At 35.6% G+C, this 27,138-nt stretch overlaps 1 protein-coding gene across 2 annotated transcripts in view; it reads left to right on the top strand.

Moving 5' to 3' along the window:
* Window positions 1-27,138, top strand: part of VWA8 (von Willebrand factor A domain containing 8) — a 176,651-nt gene that overhangs the window by 51,170 nt on the left and 98,343 nt on the right. For both annotated transcript variants that reach the window (XM_085059145.1, XM_085059135.1), the window contains exons 13-20: window positions 2,184-2,344; window positions 3,514-3,627; window positions 10,956-11,124; window positions 11,435-11,512; window positions 14,509-14,624; window positions 15,571-15,677; window positions 17,631-17,737; window positions 20,519-20,590. In XM_085059145.1, coding sequence (XP_084915271.1) covers window positions 2,184-2,344; window positions 3,514-3,627; window positions 10,956-11,124; window positions 11,435-11,512; window positions 14,509-14,624; window positions 15,571-15,677; window positions 17,631-17,737; window positions 20,519-20,590 — 924 coding nt within the window. The remainder of the gene's footprint in view (window positions 1-2,183; window positions 2,345-3,513; window positions 3,628-10,955; window positions 11,125-11,434; window positions 11,513-14,508; window positions 14,625-15,570; window positions 15,678-17,630; window positions 17,738-20,518; window positions 20,591-27,138) is intronic.

The raw sequence follows: 27,138 nt of genomic DNA, 5'->3' as shown, positions 1-27,138 counted from the left end.
ACCGTAGCTAGGGAACTTTTAGTTCAAGTAGCTTAAAATAAAACATATTCTTCCCCCAGAGTTTCAGAGAGGAAAAAAAAGTAACAGTCAAAGTGATGTTATAAGAGTTTTCCAGCAACTTGCTGCTTTTCTTCCCCAGCAAAAACAGTTTTCTAAGCACATCACTAGTGTTTGTGTACTGTGATGTTTTTGTTTCTAGGACTTTTTTTTTTTTTTTGCATGACCTCATAATTTTTCTTTACCAAATACTTCCAGTTTTTTATTTGAGAAGTACTAACAAATGATGAGTCCAAATTGGCATGAAAAGCAGGAAACATAGATTCTTCACCTCCTAATTGCCAAGAACATGATTAGTACTACAAGCCATGAAAAATGGCTAGGTTGGAGGCTTGTGTTGGTATAGCTGCTAAAGGGAGTGGAGCAGAAGTTATCCTACTTATTTTTTCTCCTAAATGTCTTTTTTTTCCTGTAGAAAATCAACAGTGAAACATAAAACACATAAATTAAAATGACTGTTACAAATTAAAATAAGCTCTTTATTTCACAAAGCAATATATTGTCGCTATTGCTTTGTCCAAAATAAGAGGAAAAAATTAATTCTTATACTTCAGTTACCTCCCCTCCAAAGAGAGGCATTTTCTGAGTTAGAGTATTATAAGACTAGTTTTAATATCATATATTGAGTGAGTTGAATAAAATTTATTAAAAATTGGATTGAACTAAGTAAATAAAACCAGTAAATCACTGGGCAGGTACCTAGACATAAAATAACTTTCTTACAAAAACTGGGCAGGTGTTGGCAATGATACTCCTTCTTAATAGTCCCTAAATTGAATCTCATTCAATCAATTGAATCACAATGTTACATTCATGTTATATTTCAGAAAATATTTTACAGCGAAATACTCTTCTGAGTTTATCTGCAGAAAATTAATGCATGGTTTCATTATTGGAATTAGAGATGGACATGTTGTATAGCATACCAGGCTCCAGGTCAATTCATATTGTGTGTTGTTTCATTTCTCTAGAGGTGAATTATCAAAAAGTGTGTTAGTTAAATATTCATTACAGCATTGCTAGCTGCTGAGTGCACAGTTCTTAAGACAGTCCTGAACCCACATTTTTCTCTCTTTTATAAAAATGTTTCACGTCTAGTTCATTAATAAGATAGATCTAAGAGTGAACACAGCAATAAAACTACAGAAAATGCAACAATGAAAATGTGGAGTGGTTTTGTGGATTTGAATGTGAGACTTTAAATTAGAGAAATATGGAAGCACTGAAGGAACCAGACTTTGTCGTGTTATTTTAGGGCTTTTAAGGAAATGTAGAAAAAGGAAATGATTCAGGACATATGACGTAATGTTTTCTATTTTTATTCTTTAAAGTTCAAAGGGTTTATAGTTGTGGAAAGGACATATGCAAAAGCTACAACTACAATAGAAAATATGTTTTTATCTGATTTTAGGTTAAGTTGTGTTAACAACACAGCCCAAGTAAGGAATTTAGTCTTCCAGGTCTCAAAATTACTATTATGTCCTTTTTTCTCTAGTGCTTACCTTTTATAATGGAATATTTGAAATAGGTGTGCTGGAGGATATGCTAAATTTTGGCTTTGGTTTTGTTTTATCCCTTAAGCATTATTTTGAGATAGGCAATGTACTTTTGATAAATTCTGTGTTATGGGCTTCTTTCTTATCCTGTTCATTATTCTCTGATGCTCCCACTGCATTTCCTGCTGAGAGGTGGAATGTCATGCCTGGTTGGTGTTCAAGATTAATGATGAAATCTTTCCTCTTTCAGGTGGCTTCTGTATGAAAGAAATTATTCTTGTTTGTTCCAGGTGCAAATTGCTGCCCCCTTCTGTACACAGGGCTGTGTACAAGTTGTCATATGCTTGTGTTTTGTTAAAGGGGCAGGGGGGAGAAAGGCTTTTGTTCTTGATTTAAAGAGGTGATATTGGCAAGTCTAGAAATTCCAAAGACTGTTTAGCATTTTGTGAGTTGATTTGTGTGTGTATTTCTAATAATCTTTGGGAAAGTAACTGAAGATTTCCTGCTAATCTTCCTTGGGTATATTCCTAGGAAGAACAGAATGCAATATTTTAAAGAGAAAGCCTGTACTTGTAAATTAAGAAAACAGTTCATAAATACATTCTTCTGATGAATTGATGATACTTCCAGGATATGACGGCTAGAGATTTGCTACAGCAGAGGTACACTCTGCCTAATGGAGACACTGCTTGGAGACCATCGCCTCTTGTCACTGCAGCTCTGGAAGGAAAGCTTGTTATTCTTGATGGTATTCATCGCATTAACCCTGGCACTCTAGCTGTACTCCAAAGGTCAGGATGTGAGCATGGATGAGTTGGGTGCATGTGATGTGTTTATTGAGTGCATGCATACTGAGACCTTAAGTTACTGCTGGTGAATATGGCTTTGCAACTTCAAGAATTCTATAAAGATTAAGCGGAGCATTGAAGTTTCATTGCAAATGTAGTGCTCATTTTTTTTACTTAAAAGCAGAAGCAATTCTTTAATTTTTTGTAAGCCTAAAATAGCACAGGAAATTTCAGCCTGTTGTAAGTATAGAAGTCTGAATTTTGGAATGAGCTTGATTTTTTTCTAAGGTTTTGAAATCTCAAAATTAGTAATATTTGTGCAACGATTTTAAAATGCAAAATGTCAGAAAACATTTGAAATACTTTGAGTGCAGTCTGCTTCTAAAGAAGCATATTATAAAGTATGTTACACAGCATACTTCATATTGATTGCAAAAAACTCCTCCTAAACATTATTTCATAATTCAATGAAAAATAAACTTTGCAAAACACTATAATAGCAAATACTATGCTAATAATTATCTATACTCTCAGGTCAAATTTTTCTGCCATTCTATATGCATGCATCATATACTGCCTTTTGCAAACTAAAGGAGATTGTGAGCTTTAAAAGCATGTTGTAACATCAGCATTTTGTTCTCTCACTTATTACTGATATGTGCAGAAGGAGAGAACAGAGAATTATACCTGCCTGTGTTTTCGTTTGTGTTTTTTCATCCATTTAGCTTTCTCTTCTTTTTAGTTCTGACATGTGAATGCATTATAGCTAATCAACTTCTGCATATCACAAAATAAAAGCTGGGTCTGTATGTATGTTGATCATTAAAGCCAGCTGAAAGATAGCGCTTCAAGAAATAAAGGTATATTACTTGGTAGAAGTGTAAGAAAAAAGCTGTTTTGTGCCATTTGTGCACACTATACTGGTAAGACAGATTTTTAAAATATTTTTCATATTCTTACCATATGTATTTAAGCTAAGTTGACTGACTATGTGCTGAAACTTATTTATGTTATTTTACCTCCATGCCTGGATGCATCTTGAGTTGGTATAATTTTTTCTTTTTGCTGTAGCTCATGTTAAAAGCTGTATCAGCTTTTAAAAAAATGCTTAGTTGTTACAAGTATTTTAAAAATTAATCAAAGGCTAGATGGAGCTTATTCTTTATTTTCAGACTAATACATGACAGAGAACTGACTCTCTATGACGGCACCAGATTGTTAAGGGAAGATAGATACCAAAACTTAAAAGAAGAATTACAGCTCTCTGATGAGAAACTACAGGAAAGGTAAAGTGTCAGCTACAACTATAGAATGCAAACAGCACATCAATTTTTTCTGTTTTTTCCTAATAAAAAACCCGAAAAATGCTTTTCTATTAAATTGATGCATTCTGATTGAGAAACATCTTTTAAACATCAGGTTCCTCCTGAGCTCTATTTCTTTTGTGGTATGGCAAAATTATATTTTATAATATAATAATAATAATATAATATATAATATAATAATATAATATATAATATAATAATATAATAATATAACTTTTAAATAGAATTAATATATAATAATTAATATTCAAGAAATTATATAAATTACAATAATATAATTTAAATATGTAATAAAATAATTTATATAAATTATATAATAATTTACTGTTTAGAGTGCTTGAACTAAAAGGAAAACATTCAGTATCCTTTAAGAGAAGGTGTTAGAAATTGAAAAGAAATTATAAGTACATACAAAAATAGATATAAAGCTATTATAAAGCTTAAGTAAACGTACTTAATTTTGGAACATTTTATTAAAAGTCTTGGCAAATTAAGCTAAATTGAAGTTAAATACTACTCGTTACTTCCTTTTGCCTCATGAGCTAGAAGGCTGGTATTTAATTTGCAACTAATATGGGGCAGGAAATCCTAAGGATGGGTTGGGACCCATTATGCTTGTTCCTTTTGTTCCTTTACTTCCACTTGTCTGCTAGAAACACTCCAGATAGAAATGTTTTCTAAGTCCTCTGATGCCATACTTGATACGTGGTCAAACACTGCTGACCAATTTTACTTAATGGGAGGGATATTGTTTAGTGTGTGTCAGAACAAGTGCAGTCTAATATTCACTAACATACAAGGAGCTAAACATATTGTGATTCTGAAATGGATCTACCCTCTGAAAAGACAGTTGAAGTTTTATGTCAGATGTCCGTGCTCATACTTATGCTGCCGCATGTGCATGTATCCAAACTTTGAAGAGTATTGATGGGTTATAGCAGGGGTGCATTCATCATGCACCACCCAGTTTCTCTCAAATGTCTCAATGAATCCAATTTTTTTCTTTGATCACCTTCACTGTCTACCTTTTAGAAAAGCTCCTTTTCTTCTCCTGCCTAGTTGTTTCCTTATTTCTCATTCCCTCTTTGATCAAAGTACTGTGGGTTTAAAAAAAAAAAAAAGGCACTAAATGGCCCTACAAAACCAACCAAAAAAGCAAGCTTCATTTTAAGTCATCTATATTTTTGTAGGTGTGGTGTAATCTGAGTCTACTTGTTGCAAATTCTATCCAGTTTGCTGAGGCCATACACCTAGATAGATGGTCATTTCCTGTATTTGTTTTATTTGAGTGAAGAAGTATATATCAGGGAAGTGTTCTGTTTATCAGGATGTTAAGCACAGACTTTGAAAAGAGCAGCAAAAAAGCTCCAAGCGCCCATCTGGGATGGTATCCCAACTTTGCATTGGACTTCGTTCTATAAAATATGTCTGTTGTGCCAGTCTCCTCCCTGCTCCGTGTTCATGGTCTTGTCCAAGGTGCTTTCAGGCAGAATTGCAGTGGCTGTACTGTTTTGCACAGTACCCTTTAGTTCTTCGCCAATATACTAGAAAAACCTGGACAGTTCATCACACATTCATCTTCAGGGCTGCCACTCCTAGTGGATCAAATCTCTCTCACAAGAAAACAGATTTACATCTGGATTCTGCACCTCCATTTTTGTTCTAACAATGGCTGTTTTGGCAGTAGACTGCCTTTAATCTTCATTATCTGTTAGACCATGGGAACTGTCCAAGCTGTCTACATTAATGATTGTTCTGCAAACCTTTCTGCTTTCTGTGTCACCTCTGTATCTACTTTCCTTCCTTTCAGTCTCTTTGAGTAATATTTTGGTTCAGCTGTTCAGTGGTAATTGTGTGTTGCTTTTGGCTGCTTTGGAGGCTCCAAAAGTTGGGGAGGTTTTTGTTTCCTTGAAAGTCTCTCTCTCTTTTCTTCAGATCTTGATATACTCATTTTACCTAACAACCTTGATATTTTGAAATATGGTGTTTTGTGAGTTGCTAAGCTCTTAATTATCTTTTTGACTGACAGTGAGCTTTCACCCTCTAATCTGCAAGTGAAGGGTGTCTGTTGTATTAGATAGGAACACATTTCTGATTAGTATTTGGTCTTAAAAACAAGCAGATACCCCATTGTGTAGGCATTGTTATATCTAGAAGCTCAGTGGGACTATGTACCACCATCTTGGATGCAGATGAAAATTCTTGCTCCTGAATTATCTGAAATCCATTTTGCTGAGAATCCTGCCTTCTCCTAGTTGAAACATTCAATCTGCCCTTGTTTTCTGTACTGTTTGTTCAGAAAAAGCCAGGTGAAAGTAATGCAAACATGTAACTGCTTCATTGTTTTTGGCTTTGGGTTTCTTTGGCATAACTGGATGATTCTATAGAGAGGGCACTGTTCTCATCAGCCCTTGAGGAACTGAAGGAGTTCCAGGACCTCATCCTGATTTTGGTGCTTTCCATATTCTGAAAACATCACTACCTTTCACTGACTCCAGGATGTCAATAATTGCTGCTTCATTCCAGAACTGTATTCCTCATTGCTACTTATCCTTTTCAGCCATATTTACCAGTCACTGCAAACTTCAGTACCTTCCAGTGTTGCAGAATCCAGCAGAATTAATCCATCAAAAAATATCTACTGACAGTAGATCTAATCTCAGATTTTAACCACAACAGTGCTAACTATCCTTCCTTTGCCCTGCAGTATATTGTCTTTGGAGAAGTTACATTGAGGATATTGTAACATGAATTTATTAGCAGATTGGTTGGGCAAATTCTTACCTAAATCACAACTGGGAGATGCTTTCCATATTGATGAGAGACATCTCTCGTGCTGCATGTAAATGACCGTGGCTAATGGCCTTAACTGGGTTTCTGATATTAGAGGAAGATGAAAAGACAGCTTTACTTATCCTGATTTTGCTGGATTTGACTAAAGTAATTTCAGTACAATTGCTCTTTGCCAGGCCTGTGGAATATATGCTGTCATTCCCAGTTTGGTTGGGACTGAATCTACAATATCTGAGTGACACATTAAGTCTATTTAATTTTCCAATAATGGACTATTAATATTTTCCCTCAGCTTAGGTGCCTTTAATTTTTAGTGCTTTCAGTAGTCATAATACTCATATGTGTAGTAGAAGACAAAGAAGAAGAGGATCAAGAGGTTGGTTTGGTTTTTTTTGTTTAAAAAAGGGATGGTATTTCAGATTGCACTGTGGTCTGGAGAAATCACATGCCCTCTGTATTGAATGTAAACAGTATTACAGTAGAGAGTGTGAATGTGCTTAAACCATGATGCTGTTATTAGCAGTGCTGGACAAAGAGGAAAGTATGGTTTGGTTTTCAAATTGTTTTAAGCTTTTGCAGATTAGAGCACTATTATTCATAAGTTATGTTTTTGACAACTTCATTTCAAACTTTTATTACTTTTATAAGAGCTAATACAGTATATTTTGATTTTAAATGACATTAATGATTGTCATTGAGAAATATGTTCACTGTTATTTCATTACATTCCTACATCTGTAGAAAAAATTGCATTTTTGTAGGAAGGGTTTCAGGCTGGTGGGTACAATAGCTCTCTCAAGAGTGACAAGTGCAAGCAGCCCACTGCCCTTGTGATATTTTGGGATATTCCTTGGCCTGCTGAAAGCCTCTGAGCTACAAGGTAGCTAATGGTGGCCACAGAGTCCTTTTTCAAATATTCTTTATTATGCCAGTTTGGCTGTGAAGTTAAGTTAGCAAATTGTTATAGAAAGATGACATTCTCTCATTTAAGGAAACCAAGAATTCATATTTATGTGTTTCAGGAGAAGAGAAAGTGACCTTCAAAATGTGACAGGTAGTCCTTAAAGATATTTCAAATAGAAGGAAATTATAGCTGCTGATACCTTATTCATTTAATGATTGCATGATTCATTTCCCTGAACAAGTTCAGAGAGTAAAAGAAAGTGTGTCCAAGTGCTGTGCATTTCCAAGATTTCTGCATAGAATTTCTTCTGTAATCACCCATTACTTAACGGAGACAGATGCTGTAAAGGTAACACACAAATCAAGCAGCAAAGTCTTTGTTTGTCTCATGATGCAGTATTTAACCTGTTTGTGTGGATGTACCCCCCACAACACACACAGATGCTAAGTTCTTGGTGTGGTGATCAGAAAGGCAGCTATTATAGGAAAATCTAGAAGTAGGTATATAATAGCATAGTTAAAAAACTAAAAGAAATCTCTCATAGTGCATGGGAGGTTATAGTGCCTTGCAGACAGCGGATTATTATCCATGAGATTAGGCTGAAAAGGAATGCACAGTAGATGAGGCATATGAAGTATGGCAGGGAATGAAGTTATCAAGCAATAGAATTTTTAATTGCTTACATTTTTAAGCTTTTACTTCATTTGTTGTTTAGAGGGTTGGTTTTTTCCAGTTTAGTGAATTTTTAGATAAAGTAATCTGTTACTTTTAGACTGTGATGAGATTTAAAAATAGTTATTTTTAGTTCATTTTGGTGCTAGTATTATAGTAATTCCCAACTTGTAAAATTTGATAGAAAATGAGATTTATTAATTCGTGTTACAGGAAGAGACCAAAAATAGTTTGGTCATGCACAGTGGCATTAGAAATGCTATTCTGCATTTTATTTTATTTTATGAGATGCTTTAATTGCTCAGAACCATGGTCATTAACAAGAAAATCTTTCCCTAAAATCACCCTGATCCCAGCGTGTGTGGTTTTCTTTGTGAGAGCAATGATGGTAATCCTTGGCTGAAATGAAACGGTGATGTCAAAAGAAGGATACTTAATTTTATTATGAGAGTGCTCTGCTGCCTGTGTTGTTAGTAAATGTTTAATAGAGAGGATAGATATTCTTTGCATGAATCAATTAACATCAAATCTTCCCAGCGTCTTTGAGGCTTATTAATTTAAAAGATGCCAAGTTTTTAACAAGATACACTTACTTGGTCTTCATCTGCAAAACCCACAAGATTTCTTGTCACGTCAAAGATTTCTTTTCTATAAAGTACAACTCTGTGTAGGAGCTCTCCATATTGTATACTTTTTGAGACTTGATCAATAATGTGATGGAACAACTTTGAAGCTCCCCAGTTGTGCTTACAGAAGCTGGGAATTTTTAGAGCACTGCAGGACTGAGTCATTTATGGTATTTGTTTAATAATACACTTAGCCTGACATTTTCAGCATTGCATACATCAGTCCAAACAATAGGCTTTCAAAGTAGCCAAATAATTTGATTCATGTTTACAACCTGGAAACCTACAGCAGTGATATTGTCCAAGACTAGAGAGCACGTCAGTGAATTTAACTGATATCACCAAGTTAGCTTGCCCTGACTTCACATCTCCTCTCCTCCCACTTCTTTCCATGCCCTCTCTGGCTGTCCCCACTATGCCCTTTGATGGCAGTGACTAGGAGGTGATACTAAAGAAATGCTATTCCTTTAACAGGGAATGATGCAAAAGTAATATGATTCCTTTACCAGAAAAGTTGTCTCCTTCTTGTGTTCTCTTACAGTATTGCAGAAGGGCCAGAATTTGATGGATTTCTGGAGGAGGTTTGCTTTTTGTCCTAGTAATAATAGGGAAGGCAAGTCTGAAGGTATATGTATTTATCCCATCTAGGAAATGTCTTCTTCTATAATAAAGTTGGCTAATGTTCTCTGACCTTCTTTTATGCTTAGTGACAGTGACATTCCCATTGGTTCCTCTTTTATGGGATGTTTTCAGACATCTATTTCTATTTTTATCAATCAGGGAGTAGCTTCCAGGCTTATGACTTTCAGCTGAGAATAACTCATGCCACTGCCTTTGTTTGCTTTGGTACAAGAGACTGCTGTAATTGCTCTGTTGTATCACAGGTTTATTGTAATGAACAGATGAGCCAACTATGCAGTAGGTTTGTCAATTTATGTCTTCAGTAATTTGTATGGAAAATGACATGGTAACAGCAATATAAACTGCCTAATCAAATTTCACTTGCTTTTTCCAAATGAACATCTTCTGTTTTAATAAGAGTACTGTAAAATTAGTTGATGAAAACAGGCCCTACTTGCACAAAATGTGACTGGCTTTTGTATCTGATGTGCGACTTCATTGTTTCTGCTGCTTCTGGAGATTGTCTCCGTTGGTCAGAGCATGACAATACCAAGGCCACAGGTCTGATCTCTGTATATGCCATTCACTTAAGAGTTGGACTTGATCCTTCTGGGTTGCTTTCAGCTCAGATTATTCAGTGATTCTGTGTAATGCTATGATCATGAAGGTGTGCTGAATGATGAGTACCAATGAGTACCCAGTCAGAGGAGGTGAAAATATTACAGAGATAAGGAATGCAAAAGATGTGAAGAAGGCAAAGATATAAAAATCCAAGGCAGCATTCTTTTATTGTCCTAATGTATACATCTAGTGTATTTGAATTTGTATTGAAGGTTCCCATTGTCTTCAGTGGAATCTAGACTTCTGGTCACCAAATCCTGCAGTGAGAACTGGGGGACACTGACTGAAGCTAGCATGTCAGTCTCATAAAGATTTAAAAAACAATAATAATGAAAGCACCTTTTACAACTGGGAGCAGTGCCCATGTTTTCACAGGAAGTTGTGGAAGCAGATGGAATGAAGAAGTTCAGAATATTAGAAAAAATTTTTGGGCAAAGAGAAATTAAAGCAAATAGACATCTGTCCTCTGATGTCTTTGAAAAGATGGTTGTGGGTTTTGAAAGAGTATGAGAGGGACAGACTTCTGGCTGTGGCTAGACTTTTATGCTTGGTTGATTAAAGGAGCCAGGACAGCAATTCTGAAGTTCTTGTAAATCTTTATCTTCCACTGGAGAGACACCAGCTCTGAGTGTACTGTGGCTCTGGTAGGTCTTGTTTTCTCCCTGAGTTGCCTGTGAGACACCCTGTTTTAGGTAAAGCACTTAAAAAAGTCCGTGAAATGAGTGAGATGTGTCCAGTTCAGACATACAACACAGTAGACTTAGTAGGTTAGTTGGTGGTATTTCTCCGTCTTGAGGCATGCAGGTCCTGTTGCAGAAGAAGAGACTTGGGTACACTTCGGAGCATAAACATTTGTAAATTTGCATAATTTCAAGTCACATTATGCAGCCTTTGTCTTTTTTAAAAAAAAATAAAGTTGCTTTGCAAATGATTTGAATATGCTGTGATACATTTCAGTAAAATAATTCACTTTTATTTCATCTATTCTAAAAATTAAATCTGATATTCATTGCTTAAGCCAGGTAATGCATTTTTCAATTCTTTTTTTGCAGGTCTATCTTTCCTATCCATCCTTCTTTTAGAATAATGGTCTTAGCAGAACCCCCTGTCATTGGAAGTAGTACCCAGCAATGGCTGGGCCCAGAGCTTTTGACACTGTTTCTTTTTCATAATGTTCGATCTTTAAGCAAGAGTGAAGAAATTGAAGTTATTAAAAAAATGGTAAGTACATTCAGTATTTTAGGCACTTATTGGCTGTTGCTTACTAAACAGGATTATTTGCTGCATAAAAAATATGTTGCTATCTCATTGTAGCATAAATGAGCTAATTTTCAAAGCTTATCAAAGCAGCGCATCTGCTTACCTTTTAATGGTAAAATTTTTATTTTAATATTAAATGCTGCTGTAATAAAACGATGCTCATTGTCATAAAGCAACTGTGGCAACTGTATGCTTTATTGCATCTGAGTTTAGCTGTATGTGGAACTTGGATATCTTGCAGTAAGATTAATAGTGTTTTTCTTCCAACCAGATTCCAAATGCACCCAGTGTTGCTGTGGAAAAGTTGTTATCATTAACACACAAGCTTCGGGAGACAAACGATGCCACTGTGAGCCCTTTTTTTTTTCTTTTTTCTCTTTGAATTTACTATCTCCTACTGTGATTGTCTTAGCAAAGGCTGGGTGAAACATGCTAGGCTGTAGTGTTATTTCAAAGGCTGCCTGATTGGAAAACCAGCCCCAGAAAACTATTGCTGGCAATTACTGCGCTGCATACTCTAAACTCTTTTGATTTATGATGTATGTATTTGGAATCTGCGTAAGTAAAGCTTTTAGGAATTTTCCCAAATCCCAGAGAATCAAGAACAGAACACATTTTGTCAGTGAGTTTAAGTATGTGGCTCCCAGTGAAACATGCTGAGGTGCCTTTTGAATGTGTATGGGTATAATCATGTGTGTTCAAATATTTTTTTTTATTACTTTGCCTTAGTAATTGGAAACTTGATAGCTGAAGTTTTTGGGGCTTTTTGGGCGATAGGTTCTACCTAGTCATTATAAAATGACAATGGGCAGCAGAGGCTCAGAAAAAAGAAAACTCCAGAACTCCTGGCTGCATTACTGCTATAGGCTATTCTATTAAAGAACTCATGTCAAGAAAAATAAGTTCTGCTGACAAAGTGACCACAGAATTCTTTAAAAATACACAGTTAAATCATGGTGAAAAGAAAAAGAAATTATTGCTATGGCAACTGAAACACTGCATGCTTTTGGCGTAAGTAAAATGTGAAATATTTTTAGTGGAATCCAGCAGTTTAACTCGTATGCAAATTTAAATTCATTGTCTTTAGTTTCATGATTTTAACATGGGTAATAGTTTTTACAGTATTACCCTTTAAGAACATGACAGAGGCTATTATGCTCCTTTGAGCTTAAAAAAGTAAGTAAAAAGTTGACTTTTAGGTACACTGTGGGGACAGTGTTGTTATAATTATCTATTGAGTTTCCTGCATCTAATGTATAGATATATTGGTTTTGACATGCTTGGAGACATACCATGCCTGAATAGAGCATCACAAAATCTTTAGCAAATATGTGGATATCTGTAGAATTGTGAAATATCTAAATGAATTATATGATAGTGAATGAGAAGTGAGTCACAGTATAGTTTGAGAGAGGATTCTTGTAGATCAGAGGTGACATGAGACATGTTGGGAACAGCATACCTGTGCAGAGAGATAAAATGTGTGCCTTATGTACATTAAGCTGTTTATAGTGTTGTCTAGGTAAATAAGCCTCTGCCAGAGACTATCCTGAAATATTAACCATTGTTTAAAGTGATTATGTTAACAATAGAATACCTGTAGACTGTTCACTCTGTGGGCGTTGTCTGTGTCATTGTAATTGTTTGCTTGATACACAATAGAATCTGGAGACGACAATCAAGATCCTGTTGAATTAGTTGTCTCATAGATATATATTTTAAAAATTGTCACTACCACAATTTTGAGTTTGCAGTTGTTCAATGTAAAAAAAAACCAAAACAAAACAAAAAACCCCAAATCAGGTAATAGAGGAGGAAATTTTGTCGACAAAACTTTTAACTACCAGTTGCAAATATTCAGAACATGTGATACAGCTTTTCCTCAATGGTCCTATCCTGTGTGGGTAGTAAGGATAGAGCACTTACCCCTCTCCCATGCCCTTGGTTCAGGCATAGCTGAGTAGGTCTTGAAGTAACACATGGAATGCCATCATTTACATCACAGTGTCCACAGTGCTGATTTGTAAACTGTGGTTGTTCAGAAGATGTTTCACAATCTTCTGTAGATGAAAGCAGGAGGAGCAGGAGTACTAATCTTTGCAGTTAGCCCAATCTAAATAGTTCTTGCTCATTGCTCAGAGCTCTGCTAAAAATACTATTCTTTGCTTTCTCATAATTTGAGACAAGTTTTGTATGATTTCATAAAACTGATTTTTTTTAAATTAAAATGGTTTTTTGGTCAAAACTGCTTTTTTTCAAGGGAAAGACTTGGTCTTAAGATATTTCTCATGCTTAAAAATTAACAAAGGGGAGAAAAGGCTCTAAAATTAATGAAATGTTGTTTTTCTCTATTTTTTCCTCTGGATTTCAAATGTCAGGATTTTTTTTTTCCAATTGAAACAGCGTCATATATTAAGGTAATTCTAATGCAGTTAGAAATCACTTATATAAACCCAAACAAAACATTCTGAAATTACCTTATTAAAATATTTCACTTGACCCAGGCAAAACATGGCGTGACTTATCGGATCACGCTCATTGTTGTGTGTTTCCTGCTAAAATAAGGAACCTATTTGTATTAGATACTTTCATCCGGTAGATATAATTATAGAATGATTTTTTTCTGAGTCTTTGGATCTTTCTTTAACTACATGGTCACTTGTTTTGTGGTCCTGTTTGTTTGGGTTTTTTTAAATTTTGTTGTGGTTTTTTGAGGTCTGCCTTCTCAAGCATTGAATAATTTCTGTAAATCTTTGCTGAATCACGTCCAGTTTTTAGCATTTGTTTTAACATGTGGACAACAGCAAAGGACACAGTGTTCCAGTAATGGCCCGCCCAGAAGGCGTGTGCCGAGGTGATACAATCTCCGTACTGCTGCCCAGTGTTGTCTTGTTTATACGTCTATGAATCCTGCCAGACCTTTTTGCCAGAGCATTACATGTGGAGCTCATGGTCAGTTTGTGCAGAGCAGATGAGTTTTTAGCACACTGATCCTTTTACAGTGGCTAACATGCTTGTTACTGCTGGTAATATTTAGTGTTAGGGTTTATATTGCACATAAAATTCAGTTCACAGTACATTTTTCTTCCTGTTGCTTATCAATTGATATCTTAAAGCTAACCTTTTGATGATATAATGATTTCCATGACAATGACTTATTGCAAAAAATACAGAATTACGAGCTTGCCTATTAAAGTATATGAGTTGCTGTAGAAGGCACAAAGAATCTATGAATTAGGAGAAAAGTTGAAATAATTCCTTTTGGATTATGCTTTTCTTCTGACTTGTTCGACCTAAATCTCTTAAATGGATGAAGTAATTAAACTACCCTGTATTTTTTGACAGGCACAGTCATTGGCCTCGTTTTTATCTACTCGACAACTGTTGCGAATTTGTCGTCGACTGTCACAACATCCAGATGAAAGCCTTTATGATGCTGTTAATAAAGCCTGCCTTTCCAGGTAGAAGTGCTAGTTTTGGTGGAAGTTCAAGAGCTTCCTGGTCACTTGCTAACATGCAAGATAGCTTTTAATGTGTTTTAGTAACTAATTCAATTGCTGTCTTGCTCCTTGAAGTTTGTAACTTCTTTAAAAAGATTTAAGTGGTTTTCTCATACCTGGAATGTAAGTAGAAAGCGCTTTGTACTCTTTTCCCATTTTTATGAAGATACTTCAATACATTGTATAAATTAGGTCACCATTATCAGCATTGCTTCACTGTCTAGAAAGCAGAGCCATAGTGGTGTCTAGTTTGACTCATGTTTCATGGACCCTTGGTTTCAGTTCTAAAAGCTGTATCTAGAAAAGCTATGAGGGTTTTGTTTGCTTTGTGTTTTTATTTGAGAGCTTTGGTTTGTTTGGGCTTTGGTGGTTTGGGGTTTTTTTGATTTTTTTTCTCTTTTCTGAAGAAAGCAAATTGTTATTGTCAAAAGGTCTGGAAAACTGAAAGGGCCTAGTTTTGGACACCTCAGAGCTTAGTCTTTCTCTCTGGAACCTGAGGTCCAAGTGAATTGAGTCATGAGAAAATGTATTTCTAGAAAACCATTGTTTCTGTTGTAGCTCTTACTTGCAGCAGAATGAGGACCTTACAAACCTGCAGTTCTAAACCACCCTACATTGCAACTCTGTTGCAATATCTGATAACACTGGAGCCTTTTAAAATGAGTGCACAGCCACAAGTGTAGTTCATTGCCTATGAAAGAAGCACAGTTCTTCTCCTTAGGAATATATGAAATGTGGAAGGCAATTTGTAAAAGGCATAGACACTCAGGGTTTGGAGTGCAAGTGAATATTAATTTTAGATTTTAGATTACAGATTACATTAGATTTAGATTTTTAGAATATAGAAAATACTGAAAACTTTAAAAACACTTAAAATACAGCCCCCCTATTATTCCTCTTCTTTTAGATTTTTACCAAACCTTGCCAGATCAGCTTTACATAAAAACCTTCAGGATTCTGGTATTGAAACAAGTCCAGATGACACAAAGAAACTAGAAGGACAGGATTACACATGTAAGCTTCTGCCATCATTTTTTGTTGCTCCACATTAATATTGTTCAGATTACTGGAAATATAAAGATGTATTAATTATCCTCAAAATTAAATGTAATTTGCTTCAGTTATATCTCTGACTTTGTTCTATCAGAATGCATTGCTGCTCTCAGTATGTTGTATTGTCTGCTGAATTCCTAGGTTAAGAAATTTCATTTTCCATCATGTTTAAGTGTTTCTCATTCTATAAGATCCATGTTCTCAGGGTTTTAGTACTGCTTTCTCATTTCTTTTCATCACTGATAGCTTGTCTTCTTTACAGTTACAACCTTGGTTTGATCTTAACATTTCTCTGTTCTGTTTCTTTTACCATGGCTTCTTTCTCTTCCCTCTTAAAATCAACTCTTTTTTTTTTTTTTTTTTTTTTTTGAGAATCTTGTAAAAGTTTTGTGCTCTGATTTGCTTTCATTCTGGCAGATACTTCTTTGTTAGTTTTCCTTCTTTTTATTCTCTTTAAATTACTGTGGTAGTTGCATGTCACATTTATCGAGCAGGTCTTTGTTTCTTTGGCTTATCCAGCTTGTGCTCATTTGTAGTAGCCTTCAGGGCTATGCATGTATTTCTGTTTCTGCCATTTTTCTCAATTTTACTTTCTCATTCCTGTATGACTCCCTTTATGCTAGCTGTATATCTTTTCATATTGCCTGTCAGGCAGCACACTGTGAGCAATTTGCCATTTTCCATTCAGTACATTTTTCCTTTACTCTGCTTCACCAGTGTTATTTCTGCTGTTGTTCTTCTATATGTTTGTTCCCAGTTCTGTGATGTATTTGATTTCTGTATTTTTATTGTTAGATCCTTTCAGTGGTAAGCAGATCTTTGGTTTTAATTCATGTGGATTCTATTTTTATGGATTTATTTATGTGTGTGTATATAAAAGTATATATGTATATACTGATATAGTAGTGGATATATAGTTTCTATTATATGCCGTATGTGTGTATAACTCTATACAAATATATATGCAGCCATACATATATATGTGCAACCATCTGTGTATTATTATATCTCTTATTCACATTATATATATATAAAACTATATGTATAATATAATTTGAACCCTTGCCAGTCGTGTGATGCTACCTGCTTACTTTTTTTTTAAATCTGGATACATCCCTTAAATTTTCTGTGTTTCTGTCTTTCATGCCATAAAGGTGAAGAGCTAAAAACATCTGCTTAGATATAAGTGTATTTTCAGTTTTATACCATTCCAGATTAAGAAATTAGTAGCAAAAAAAAGATTGGTTTTATTGCATATATTATTATTTACACTTAGTTGTTATTTTCCTAAGGACTGAATTGATGGTTCTTTTGATCTAAGAAATGTTTGTAATGTACTTTTTCTCTCAGAGCTGTAGTTGAGGGTTATTTCAACTATGCCGTGGTGAAAGGGAGAAGCAACAGAGGCTCTGTATAGTTGTGGGTGGATGTGCTCCCACTCTCAGCTGAGCACCCACACAGCCACTTGTTACCTCACCTCTGCACCTCACTCCACAGTGGGACAGGGGAGGAGAACAGAAAGAATGGAATTGTAAATCTTGTGGATTGAGAAAATGTAGCCTAACAGTATTGGTGATGTTCCAGAAACACAATGAGAGTATGGAATTAAACCAAGGCAGTGGTCACAACTTCTGGTGTTTCTTATGGCACTTTGCCCATAAGATCACCTTTTCATCATTCACTGTAATGCACTTCTTTACAGTTTTAAAGAGAATTCAAATTCATGGTAATGCAACCTTTTGTAAACAGATGCTCTGCTAAGTTTTCTCTTTCTTTAGGTAGAAATCATTTACTGCAAACCAGAGCCTTGTTAAAATTTGTAAATCGTTACTTGTTAATGTTGGCCATTGATTGCATGTCTGCGCAGAGGATGTTGTAAGAAATGCATTTACTTTTTTCCTGAAAAATTACTAGGTGAAATAAAGAATGGGATTCTGAAGATAGGGTCTGTGACCATGCCGATTTATAACTCAACTGAGAAAATGAAAGTGCCAGATGTTTTGTTCTATGAAAATGCACAAGTAAGTACAAATCTCTGACTTTCGAGTTGCAAAAGGTAAATGTGTACTAATGGGTATGCTCATATTTGTAGTAAGTAATGTAATAACTAAATTTTAAGGATATATTTCTGAAGTAGTTTCTTTGGACTTAAATTTTTCTCATATTTGGTTGTTGTTTCAGACATGTCTTTATCCCTGTGTGAAAAGATTATAACAATTCTGTTGAACATTTTATTTATGTTTACTGCTGCTGGACTGATCCACCCATAGGACTGGATTGTAGATTGCATCCTGAGACTATGTTTTACAGGACTGTTGCATAAAGTTGTACCTCACTGTGGTGGGCTGGCCTTGGCTGAACCCCAGGTGCCCACCAAGTCACTCTATCACTCCCCTGTCGCTGTTGAGCAGCTAGCAGAGTAAGGAAGTCAGTTCTCAGTGGCAAGAAGGAAAAGGCCTTTATTGTTTTGATTTCATCATATATATAGAGTTTTCAAAAGTCACCCAGATTGGTCAGTCAAAAACCTCCCCCTAGGCCTGATTGGCCAGGTCTGCACTGTCCAAGTCTTGGGACACTGTTCTTAATAACATCCAAACCTTATCTTTATTTATAAAACACAAAAGGATTTCTCATGGGAAAGACCTGTGCTAGCCACACTTCCCCTTCCCAGCTGGACAGGGGAGAGAAAATGAGGTGGAAATCAACTCATAGGTTGAGATAAGGCAGTTTGCTAAAGCAAAAGCAGAAGTTTGTGTGTGCAGAAGCAAAAAGAAAAACCAACAATTTAATTCCCAACTTCCCATCACCAAGTGATGTTCAGCCACTTTCCAGGAAGCAGGGCTTCAGCACATGTAGCAGTTACTTGGGAAGGTGAATAAATCATTGTGAATAACAAACTTTTATTTGTTTGTTATTACACAAACCACTCCTACTCTTTTTCTTAGATTTTTTTATCTGAGCTGATCTCCTATGGTATGGAATATACCTGTGTGAGAACGAATTTTATTTGAGTTTAGCGCAGTGCTTCATTATCTAAAAACTACAGAAATAAACTGAAAACAAAGAAGATATGTCCTCAGCCCTTTGCAGTGCTGAACAATGTAATGAAGCACATAGATTTTTGCCTTTTGCCTTGGTCTTGAAATAATTCACATTACAGTGAAATTTAATATTGCCATGGAACATTGCTGTTGGTCCATAACAAGTAGCATAGGGATGTGAATAATATTTTAGGTAATATGCCAGATGCCATTTTCGGGCCAGACATTGGGGGACATGGATTGATAAAGGTGACACAATATGGATGTGTCTACTTGCAAGTCCTTTGCATAAATAATTGATATTAAATGTCTGCATGCATCATAATACAATGCTAATTTAAGTTCTGGTGCAAAAAAAGAACCAACAAAAGAAGAAGTATCAATACAGAGTACTTCTTGTGGGTAAGCTGCTTTGCAGGGGAACCATAATGTATGCATATTTGTTCAATTTAGGATAAAAAAAGTCATCAAAAGGACATATTTGAGCCTTAGCAATAAAATTTAAAAATTTAATCAGTGTGTGTGTGATAAACTGACTTCCTAGAATTTCTCCTGTATCTGGTCAAATTTATTCTCATCAGTTATAAATTTCTAGTGTATACACATGCTAAAAATAGAATAATTTGCCTTGAAGTGCTCTCCTTAAATTGTGCATTGAGTATTCAGTAGTCTTTCAAAATGCCTGGTTAGGATTTCGTGATATTAAGCTGTGTTTACAGGAGTTTCTTTCCCCATCCCCAGCCTGTGCTCTAGACAGATCTGGAAATTTAAAATATTCTTCACACAGAAACTGAACATTTCTATGCTCAGAAATTATAGGCAAGCTACTGATTTTTAATTTTTATTTTAATCAAGTACTAGAGATGAGATGATAATGTGTTTATTTAAAGACAATCATTCATTTCTCTAAGTAGGTTGACTGACCTACTTACAGATGACCTAATTTTACTAGATACAGTGGAGAAATATACACGACTATTGTGGGTAAAGTAGTCTGCATTGCCACATTATCCTTAAATCCTTTCTATCCTTTTAAACAAATCATTTGTGAGAAGCAAGATACAGTTAAATGATGTACAGAGTGTGTTACCTTTTATGATATTGGATATATGTAAAAATAGACCTCCAGCATTTCAGGTTCGATTAAGCACATAAAAATTCATAATTAATAAAAATGAAATAGGCACATATTGTAAGACACATAAAAACACTTTCAGACTTGAGCATGCATTTTCCTATTTTTGTTTTCCTTGAAAAAAAATTGATTAGAATAGAAAAAATGTTTTTATTATTAAGTTAGACCTGGTGTTTAATGTTTAGTAAAATATGTTTGTATATTTTACATAGCAGCTGTCTTTTGTTCTCTCTGTTTGGTTTCTGTAATGTTTTGCTAGGATATTTTTAGAAAATTGGCACAAACTAAACAAAGTTCTTACACTCTGGGTGACAAGCATTCAACTAGGCTAAAAGGAAACACAAAGAGTGGTTACAAAGAATTAGAAGTATTTAGGGAAATCAGGCACCCACAATCAGTTGGAGCAGAGGATGTAAACGTTTCATTGTTCTAGTCACTGGATATATTGCCTCTGCTATCATTGGCTAAGAGACTCTTGCTATGAAATAAGTAGCTGTAAGTATAAAGTTCAAAAAATTTTGACCCCAAATCCTTGAAGTTAAGTTCCTGTTGTACCACTGCCATTAGTGAATGCATAAACTTGGGAGCATAAAATCAGGTGAAAATTGTGGTTTTCTTTTCTCTAGCACATGATGGTAATGGAAGATATGCTCAAGGACTTTCTGCTGGGAGAACATCTTCTTTTAGTTGGCAACCAGGTGAGTTAAATATTTCTTGCAAAGCATGGAACATGTTCATTATCCAATAAGTAAACTAAGTCTCTGTTTTACTTCTTTGAAATTGCATTCATTTCTACTACTGAGGTATTTGACCCATTTTCTAATTCCTTATCTATCAGTGTCCAGGGGTTTTATGAGCACATATTTGTGGAAAATGTAAATGCCATACATTTTGTTATTTATGTCTGTCAGAGTAAAAAGTCAAGATGTTAATAATAGAATATTCTGATTTGGATGGGACCCACAACGATTCTTAAAATCCAACTCCAGGTCCTGTAGATGACCATCCCCAAGAATCACAGCCTGTTGCCTGAGAGTGTCGACTAAATGCTTCTTGAACTCTGTCAGGCCTGACCACTCCCCTAGGGAGCCTGTTCCAGTGCCCAAACACCCTCTGGGTGAAAAATCTTTTTCTGATATCCAATCTAAACCTGCCCTGACACAGTAATAGTTATATGTAACATCATTATGATTAACATGTTCAGTTAATGGCTTTGGTTATCCTTCTTGACTACATATCAAAACACTCCTTTAAAATCTCCAGTGGTAGGTAAGAGCTGTACACTTCAATATTATTTAATTTATTGGTGATGTTGGTTTTTCCCCCATAAAGTAATTTCCTTTTAGTTTAGCTGTCCCTTAGCAAGGATACAATAATTTTTTTAGAAGATGTTTCTCTTTTTGTTTTGCAGTAGTCTTTAGAAAAAATCCAACACAAAGCACAAATGATCTAACCTACATGGCAAGGAATATAAAATACTGATTATTATTAATGTGCATATATTGAAGTACAGTCTCATCTGTTTAGCATCCTTGTTATCAACTTGAATTTACAAAGATGGTTTATTTGAAACCTCTGTACACTTTTGATGGATGATGCCAACTTCTCCAAAAGGTTTAATTTATTCATAAATAGAAATTGATCTATTTCGTAAACGAAACAAGATCTATTTATTCTATTTCATGAACAGTGCTGTCTATGCCTGCTTCCAAGCTGGTATTAAAAATGTTATATAGTACAGATTCTCTGCTGCACCTGCTGTCAAGGAATAGCAGGAGTGGGCTGAGCCACAGGAAATGGAGGCAGAGACACAGTCCTTAACGACAACTTTTGCAGTCCGTCAGTGCCAAAGCAAGAATAGCAGGTCTGGGGACAGCAGCCATGGTTACCAAAATGCTCAGTGGCTGCCAGATAGGTCCACGGTAGATGAGGCAAGTCTGAGTTCAGGCTGGGAAGTCAAGTCAACAGGTCCAGGCAGGGTTCAGCAAGATAGAGGGCCAAGCACAGCATCACCACAGTGCAGGTTGGGAAGGAACCAAGGAAAGGGCGTGAGTGTAAATGCAGCTCCCAAGGCATATGGGACAAAAGGAACCCCAGCGAGGCAGGAAAACCGTGTCAGAGCTAACCTTCACCACCAACTGTTCCCCCAGCCCTAGGTATAAGGAAAGAACTTGTGTAGCCCAGTGGTGCAGTCAGAGCTCTGAAACACGCCTCAGTTGGCAGAAAAGTTTTGAAGACTATGCAAGTACAATTATTAGGGTATATTTTTCTAGCAGTTGTATTCTCATCTCTAATATTTTCATGCATGTCACATTTTCTCCCAGGTTTTGAGTCTCTAATTGAAGACAGTGTTAAAATTTTTTACTGGGTTGAAGTATTGGAACATATTGCTTTGATTCCAGACATCAGCTCAGCTGCACCATTAAGTTGGAAAATGACTTGATTTGCGGAGCTTTGTCTTTGGCAAATCACTAATACAGGTTTTGTTTTTTAATTACTAACACACTTTTGAGTACTTCCAGGTTTACTCTTATACAAATTTGTTCCACAATTTTTATGTGTGACAAAGGAAAAGGCCAATAGGCCTTTTCCTTTTGAAATACTGTTTTTAAGTGTGAAGCACTGTATTTGCCATTCCACAGTCTTTCAGAACCACAGCAATCATTCTTCATTTCTTGGGAATGATCACTAACCATTTAGAAATTACTTGGCTAATTCCTTAAATATATTACTGTAAATTTGTGCAGCTTGTGATGAATAATGATCAAGTACTTTAAAAACAGCCATATTACATCAGTTATATTTTTATGCTCTGTGTACAAATAACTCCCCATTGAATATATTAGACTTTTCATCGCTTTATTTGTAAAGAAAATGATCAAAAAATAGGACTTTTTTTTCTGTTCAGTTACTTTTGTTAGTTCAGTCTGTGTGAGAAGCCAGGGGTTTTTGATTGCTTGATACATACATCAGTGTGTACCTGGTCTTCCTATTTGGAAGAAACAGATAATGATTTTGAGGCAATACAAAGTACCATTTTGAGTTCCTTTCTGTTAAACTTCTTGTTAGTGAATGAGTGATTCATGGAAATTCAGTGTAATAACTGGAAATTCAAATACTCTGAACCTGAGTATTTCAAAACATATGACTAACATCCCTTTGAATGCTTGTGTCATTTCCTAGTTATTTAAATGAATTGGCATATACCTTAGGACATAATTTGGTCTTGCAAAATGATGACTGTTAGTCTCTCCATTCAAATATGATTTAATGTGCAAGGCTTGACCTGTAGTCTTTCTTTTAGAATCTGGATTTGGTTTTGGTTAGTTGACTAAATGTGGTTTTTCACCTTTGCCTCTTTTGTTTTCACACCCCATGTACACACGAAATTCCTGTTAGCTTAAGACCTCTGTCTTTTCAAAGTCTGTAAATGTGGTTTCTTTTGTATAGCAAAGAGCTGACTGATGAGAGTCCTTTTACCAAGATTTTTTTCAAGATACAGACTTTGACAATTAGTATCAGTAAACTATAATTAAATTATCTTTGTGGATGTTAGGGATTGAAGTTCTTAATGAAGCTGAGGAGAGTTTGAAGACAAGTGTTTGATGCCAACAGATGTTTTTAGAAGGGCTCAGTTTCTGAAGTAAACTACTTTACAGCACTTCATTCATGTTTGTTCCCTAGGGCTTATATAGCCCAGGATTTCACAGCATAAATGTTTTACATGAAATATGTCTTTATCTAAATATTTTTTTTACGGTGGTTGATGATTTACTTTGGATGTTAACTGGAATGTGTATCCGTTTAATATACAAACAAACAGGTTTCTTTGAGTTCGGTGGATAGATATGAATTTTCAGCTATGAAATAGCTTCCAAGGAGAGGACATGCCAGTACATTAAATATGGCTCCTGATATTTCTTCCTGAATGAGCCTGTAGTCTGAGTGTGAATGAGACTATCTATGACCATCTATACTTTTTCAAAGCAGGTGCAAAGCAGCTTCTACCTTTGGCTGAGAGTAAGAACAGCAGCAGGCAAACAACAGCAAGAGCCCCCACTTATTACAAATGTTGCAGTGACTGTTTAGGTGCTCATTAAATACAGTTCTTGCAGTGGCTTTTGAGCTTCCTGAGGCAGACTGGAGGAATGATTCTTACTACCAAGGAAAATTTTTAGGTTGTGTTTTTGTGATTTTTCCTGATGGGCAATGTGCAGTTCCATGGGTTGGCCACTACTTGCTGTCTTTTACTGTCTCCTTGAATTTTCTTTGGCAAATGCAAGAGAAAGTATGTTAATAAATAGAATTTGTTTATGTGGAAAACCTCGGGAAATAGTGGTGGCTGAAATGGTTTTATTTTGTCTCACAAGTTTAAATGTTAAATATAACATTTTCCAAATTGTTGCATTTGGAAGTTACGTGAAGAGATGTGTTGGATGCTTTCCCCTTTATTAGTCATAGGTGAGGTCTTGGCAAAAATCAACTATCTTTGAAGACACCAAACATAGTGTTTATAGTTCTGTGGGATCTGTGGCTTTCTGGATAGAGAAGGCTCACAACCATCTCACTTCTTGCCTTGAAATTCTAAAGCACCCAACAGCATGTTAAGCAAAATTGAAGTTATTTTATTTGACATCATGGTGTTGCCATGATTTATTGAGTGAGCTGTTCAGAAGTAGAAGGAAGAATTCTATGAAGGTCCTAAATGTGGTAAACTTTTTAAAAGTGTTCATGTGAGCCCACAGTAAGCAGGCTGCCAGAAATACATGAATTATGACTACTGTGTCCAGCGCAGGGCTGCGAAGATAATGAGTGGACTGGAGAGTTTCTCTTAAGAGGAAAGGTTGAGCGAGCAGGGCCTGTTTAGCTTGGAGAAGGGGATATTGTCAGTGTATACAAATACCTTAAGGGTGGATGTCAAGGTAACAGGGCCCAATTCTCTTCTGTGGTGCTCAGCAATAGGACAAGGCCAGTGGGCACAAACTTAAACACAGGAAGGTCCATCTGAATATGAGGGAAAACTTCTTCACTGTGAAAGTTACAGAGCATTGGAACATGCTGCCCAGAGAGGCTGTGAAGTCTCCTTCCTGGAGATACTCAAAACCCTCCTGAAAACAATCCTGTGCAACCTACTGTAGGTGAACCTGCTTTAGCAGGGCAGTTGGATTAGATGATCTCCAGAGATCCCTTCCAACCCCAACCATTCTGTGATTAAAAGAACTTAGAAATGTAATGGCCTTCTGGTACAATTGCTAATATGTTTTCCTGATAGAAATATGTAATTTCATCCTTTCTGCTGCCTTTCTCTAACTGAGAGATCAACTTACGTGAATTCTTGGGCTCGCACTAGGAATTTATTTTATTCTTGAAGAATTTAGTAGGAAAAATGACTGTCTTTCTTAAAGATATTTAAAATTACATGCTTGATTAGATATTTTCTTCTAATATAGTATTTTTATTCCTAACTCATTGTGAAATTGAATTAAGTACAAACTGAGAGTGTAATAATATCAGTCATCAAAAAACTTGAAATAGCAAATGCTTGGCACTTCAGCTTTTCTAGAAATAAAGGTCTTGTTTTCCTGCTTAAACTTGTTTAAAAATAGACAGTTTCCTCTGCAAGTCAAGAATGTACAATCCTAAACCAATTTTTTTATTATTATTGTGAGCATGAAGAAACTGAGCTCCAAATGAGCTAAATTTGGCCAAATACTGTGATATTTCTTGTCTACAGAATTAAGTATGAGTTGTTGAAAGCTCGGAAAATATATTCCTTTGACTTGGTATAGTCATAACAGTGTATCCACATACAAGAGTAGGCATGCTTTTTAAATGTGTCTCTGCTTACAGTATTGCTTTCTGCCTTTACACATTAAACTGAAGAACCAGAAGTAAAAAAGAAACAATGAATTGATTTTTCTTTTGGATATTTCTTCTCACAGATTCTTTCCATCATAAACTTTTCAAATGCTCCTCTCCATTGAACCACGGTTGTCTTACTTCACTGGAAATGGAAGGATTGTATTTAGCCTGACAGGGCTCTGGGTTAAAGGGCTCTGATTGTACTTAAAGTCAGGAAAAGGCACAAACTCCACATGCTTATCTAGAACTCCCATCAGAGATGTATCCAAAGCATTCCATTCATGATTCCTGTCAGGGAATGAAGTTGATTCTTACAGTGAAATTTGCTTCTTTTGCTGTCACTATAATTTTTGTATGTCCCAGATCATAAACTTGTAATAAAAAAAATGAGATACTAAACTGCAGAACACTTACTGTTGTATTTGATAAATATGTAGATTGCAGCTGGGGCAAGATTTAAAATCACTGCTTTTGCACAACTATTTAAGTTTGTTGCTAACATACAAGCAAGGTTGCAATGATGGGGTCGATTGCAGTGATCCTCTGGTAGCGATGTCTCATGTCTGCTGGTGGCACACCTTCTGCAATTACTAAATTGCATTATTCACATTTGTTCCAAGCAAGGCTTCATAACACCTGGAGAGAGTGAAATAATTCTGTGTAGGTACTGCTTGTTGCTTTGCTGGTAACAGTACAGTTTTTTAGAAAACCAGAGGTACATCCTCTGGTCTAAAAATAGCAACCTCAACCAAAATGTGTGCATTGCAAATGTCTTTGTTGGCAAAAACAGGCAAGCCATGGCCATGGAAGGTGGTTTGTTGCCAGACCCAGTGCTGGAAACTGTGTGAGAAACTGTTTTAATTTTCTTCATTTCCATAGTTCAAGCAAAATTTTTTGTGATAATGATGCCATCAATACAACACTTGCTATGAAGTCATAAACTGAGAACTCTGACATGAAGTTTTGTATACTAAAATGTAAAGTCAAATTTATCTTTCATTCTCTAATAATTCAACTTTAAAATTAATTATAAAATGAAATTTCCTAGGGTGAAAAAGTGTTAAACTGCTTTTTTACCAGTTTTAGTATTTGTTTCATTATTTTGTAATAAAACAGGTGCTCTGCTATGCAGGATGTCTGTGCTCCAATACAGAGGTGTGACTGCAGTGCTTCAGATGGAGGGCAGTACTGAAGAGTGCAGCATGGCAACCTCTTCAGCTGCTTCAGTGTGACCTGCAAATGATTCAGAAGAAAATTAAAATGAGGCAGCATGGTTTAGAGTTGGTTTTTTTTGGTTTTTTTTTTTTTTTTTTACTGAGAGACACACTGTAATTTCAGAAACTTGAGTCCAGTTCCTTTGGACTATAATTTTATTGAGTTTATT

The sequence above is a fragment of the Lichenostomus cassidix genome, chromosome 1, assembly GCF_008360975.1.
Source record: "Lichenostomus cassidix isolate B80296 chromosome 1, HeHo_3.0, whole genome shotgun sequence".
Classification (NCBI taxonomy): Eukaryota; Metazoa; Chordata; class Aves; order Passeriformes; family Meliphagidae; genus Lichenostomus; species Lichenostomus cassidix.
The sequence above is the reverse complement of the archived record's forward strand: the minus strand, read 5'-3'. Positions and strand labels throughout refer to the sequence as shown.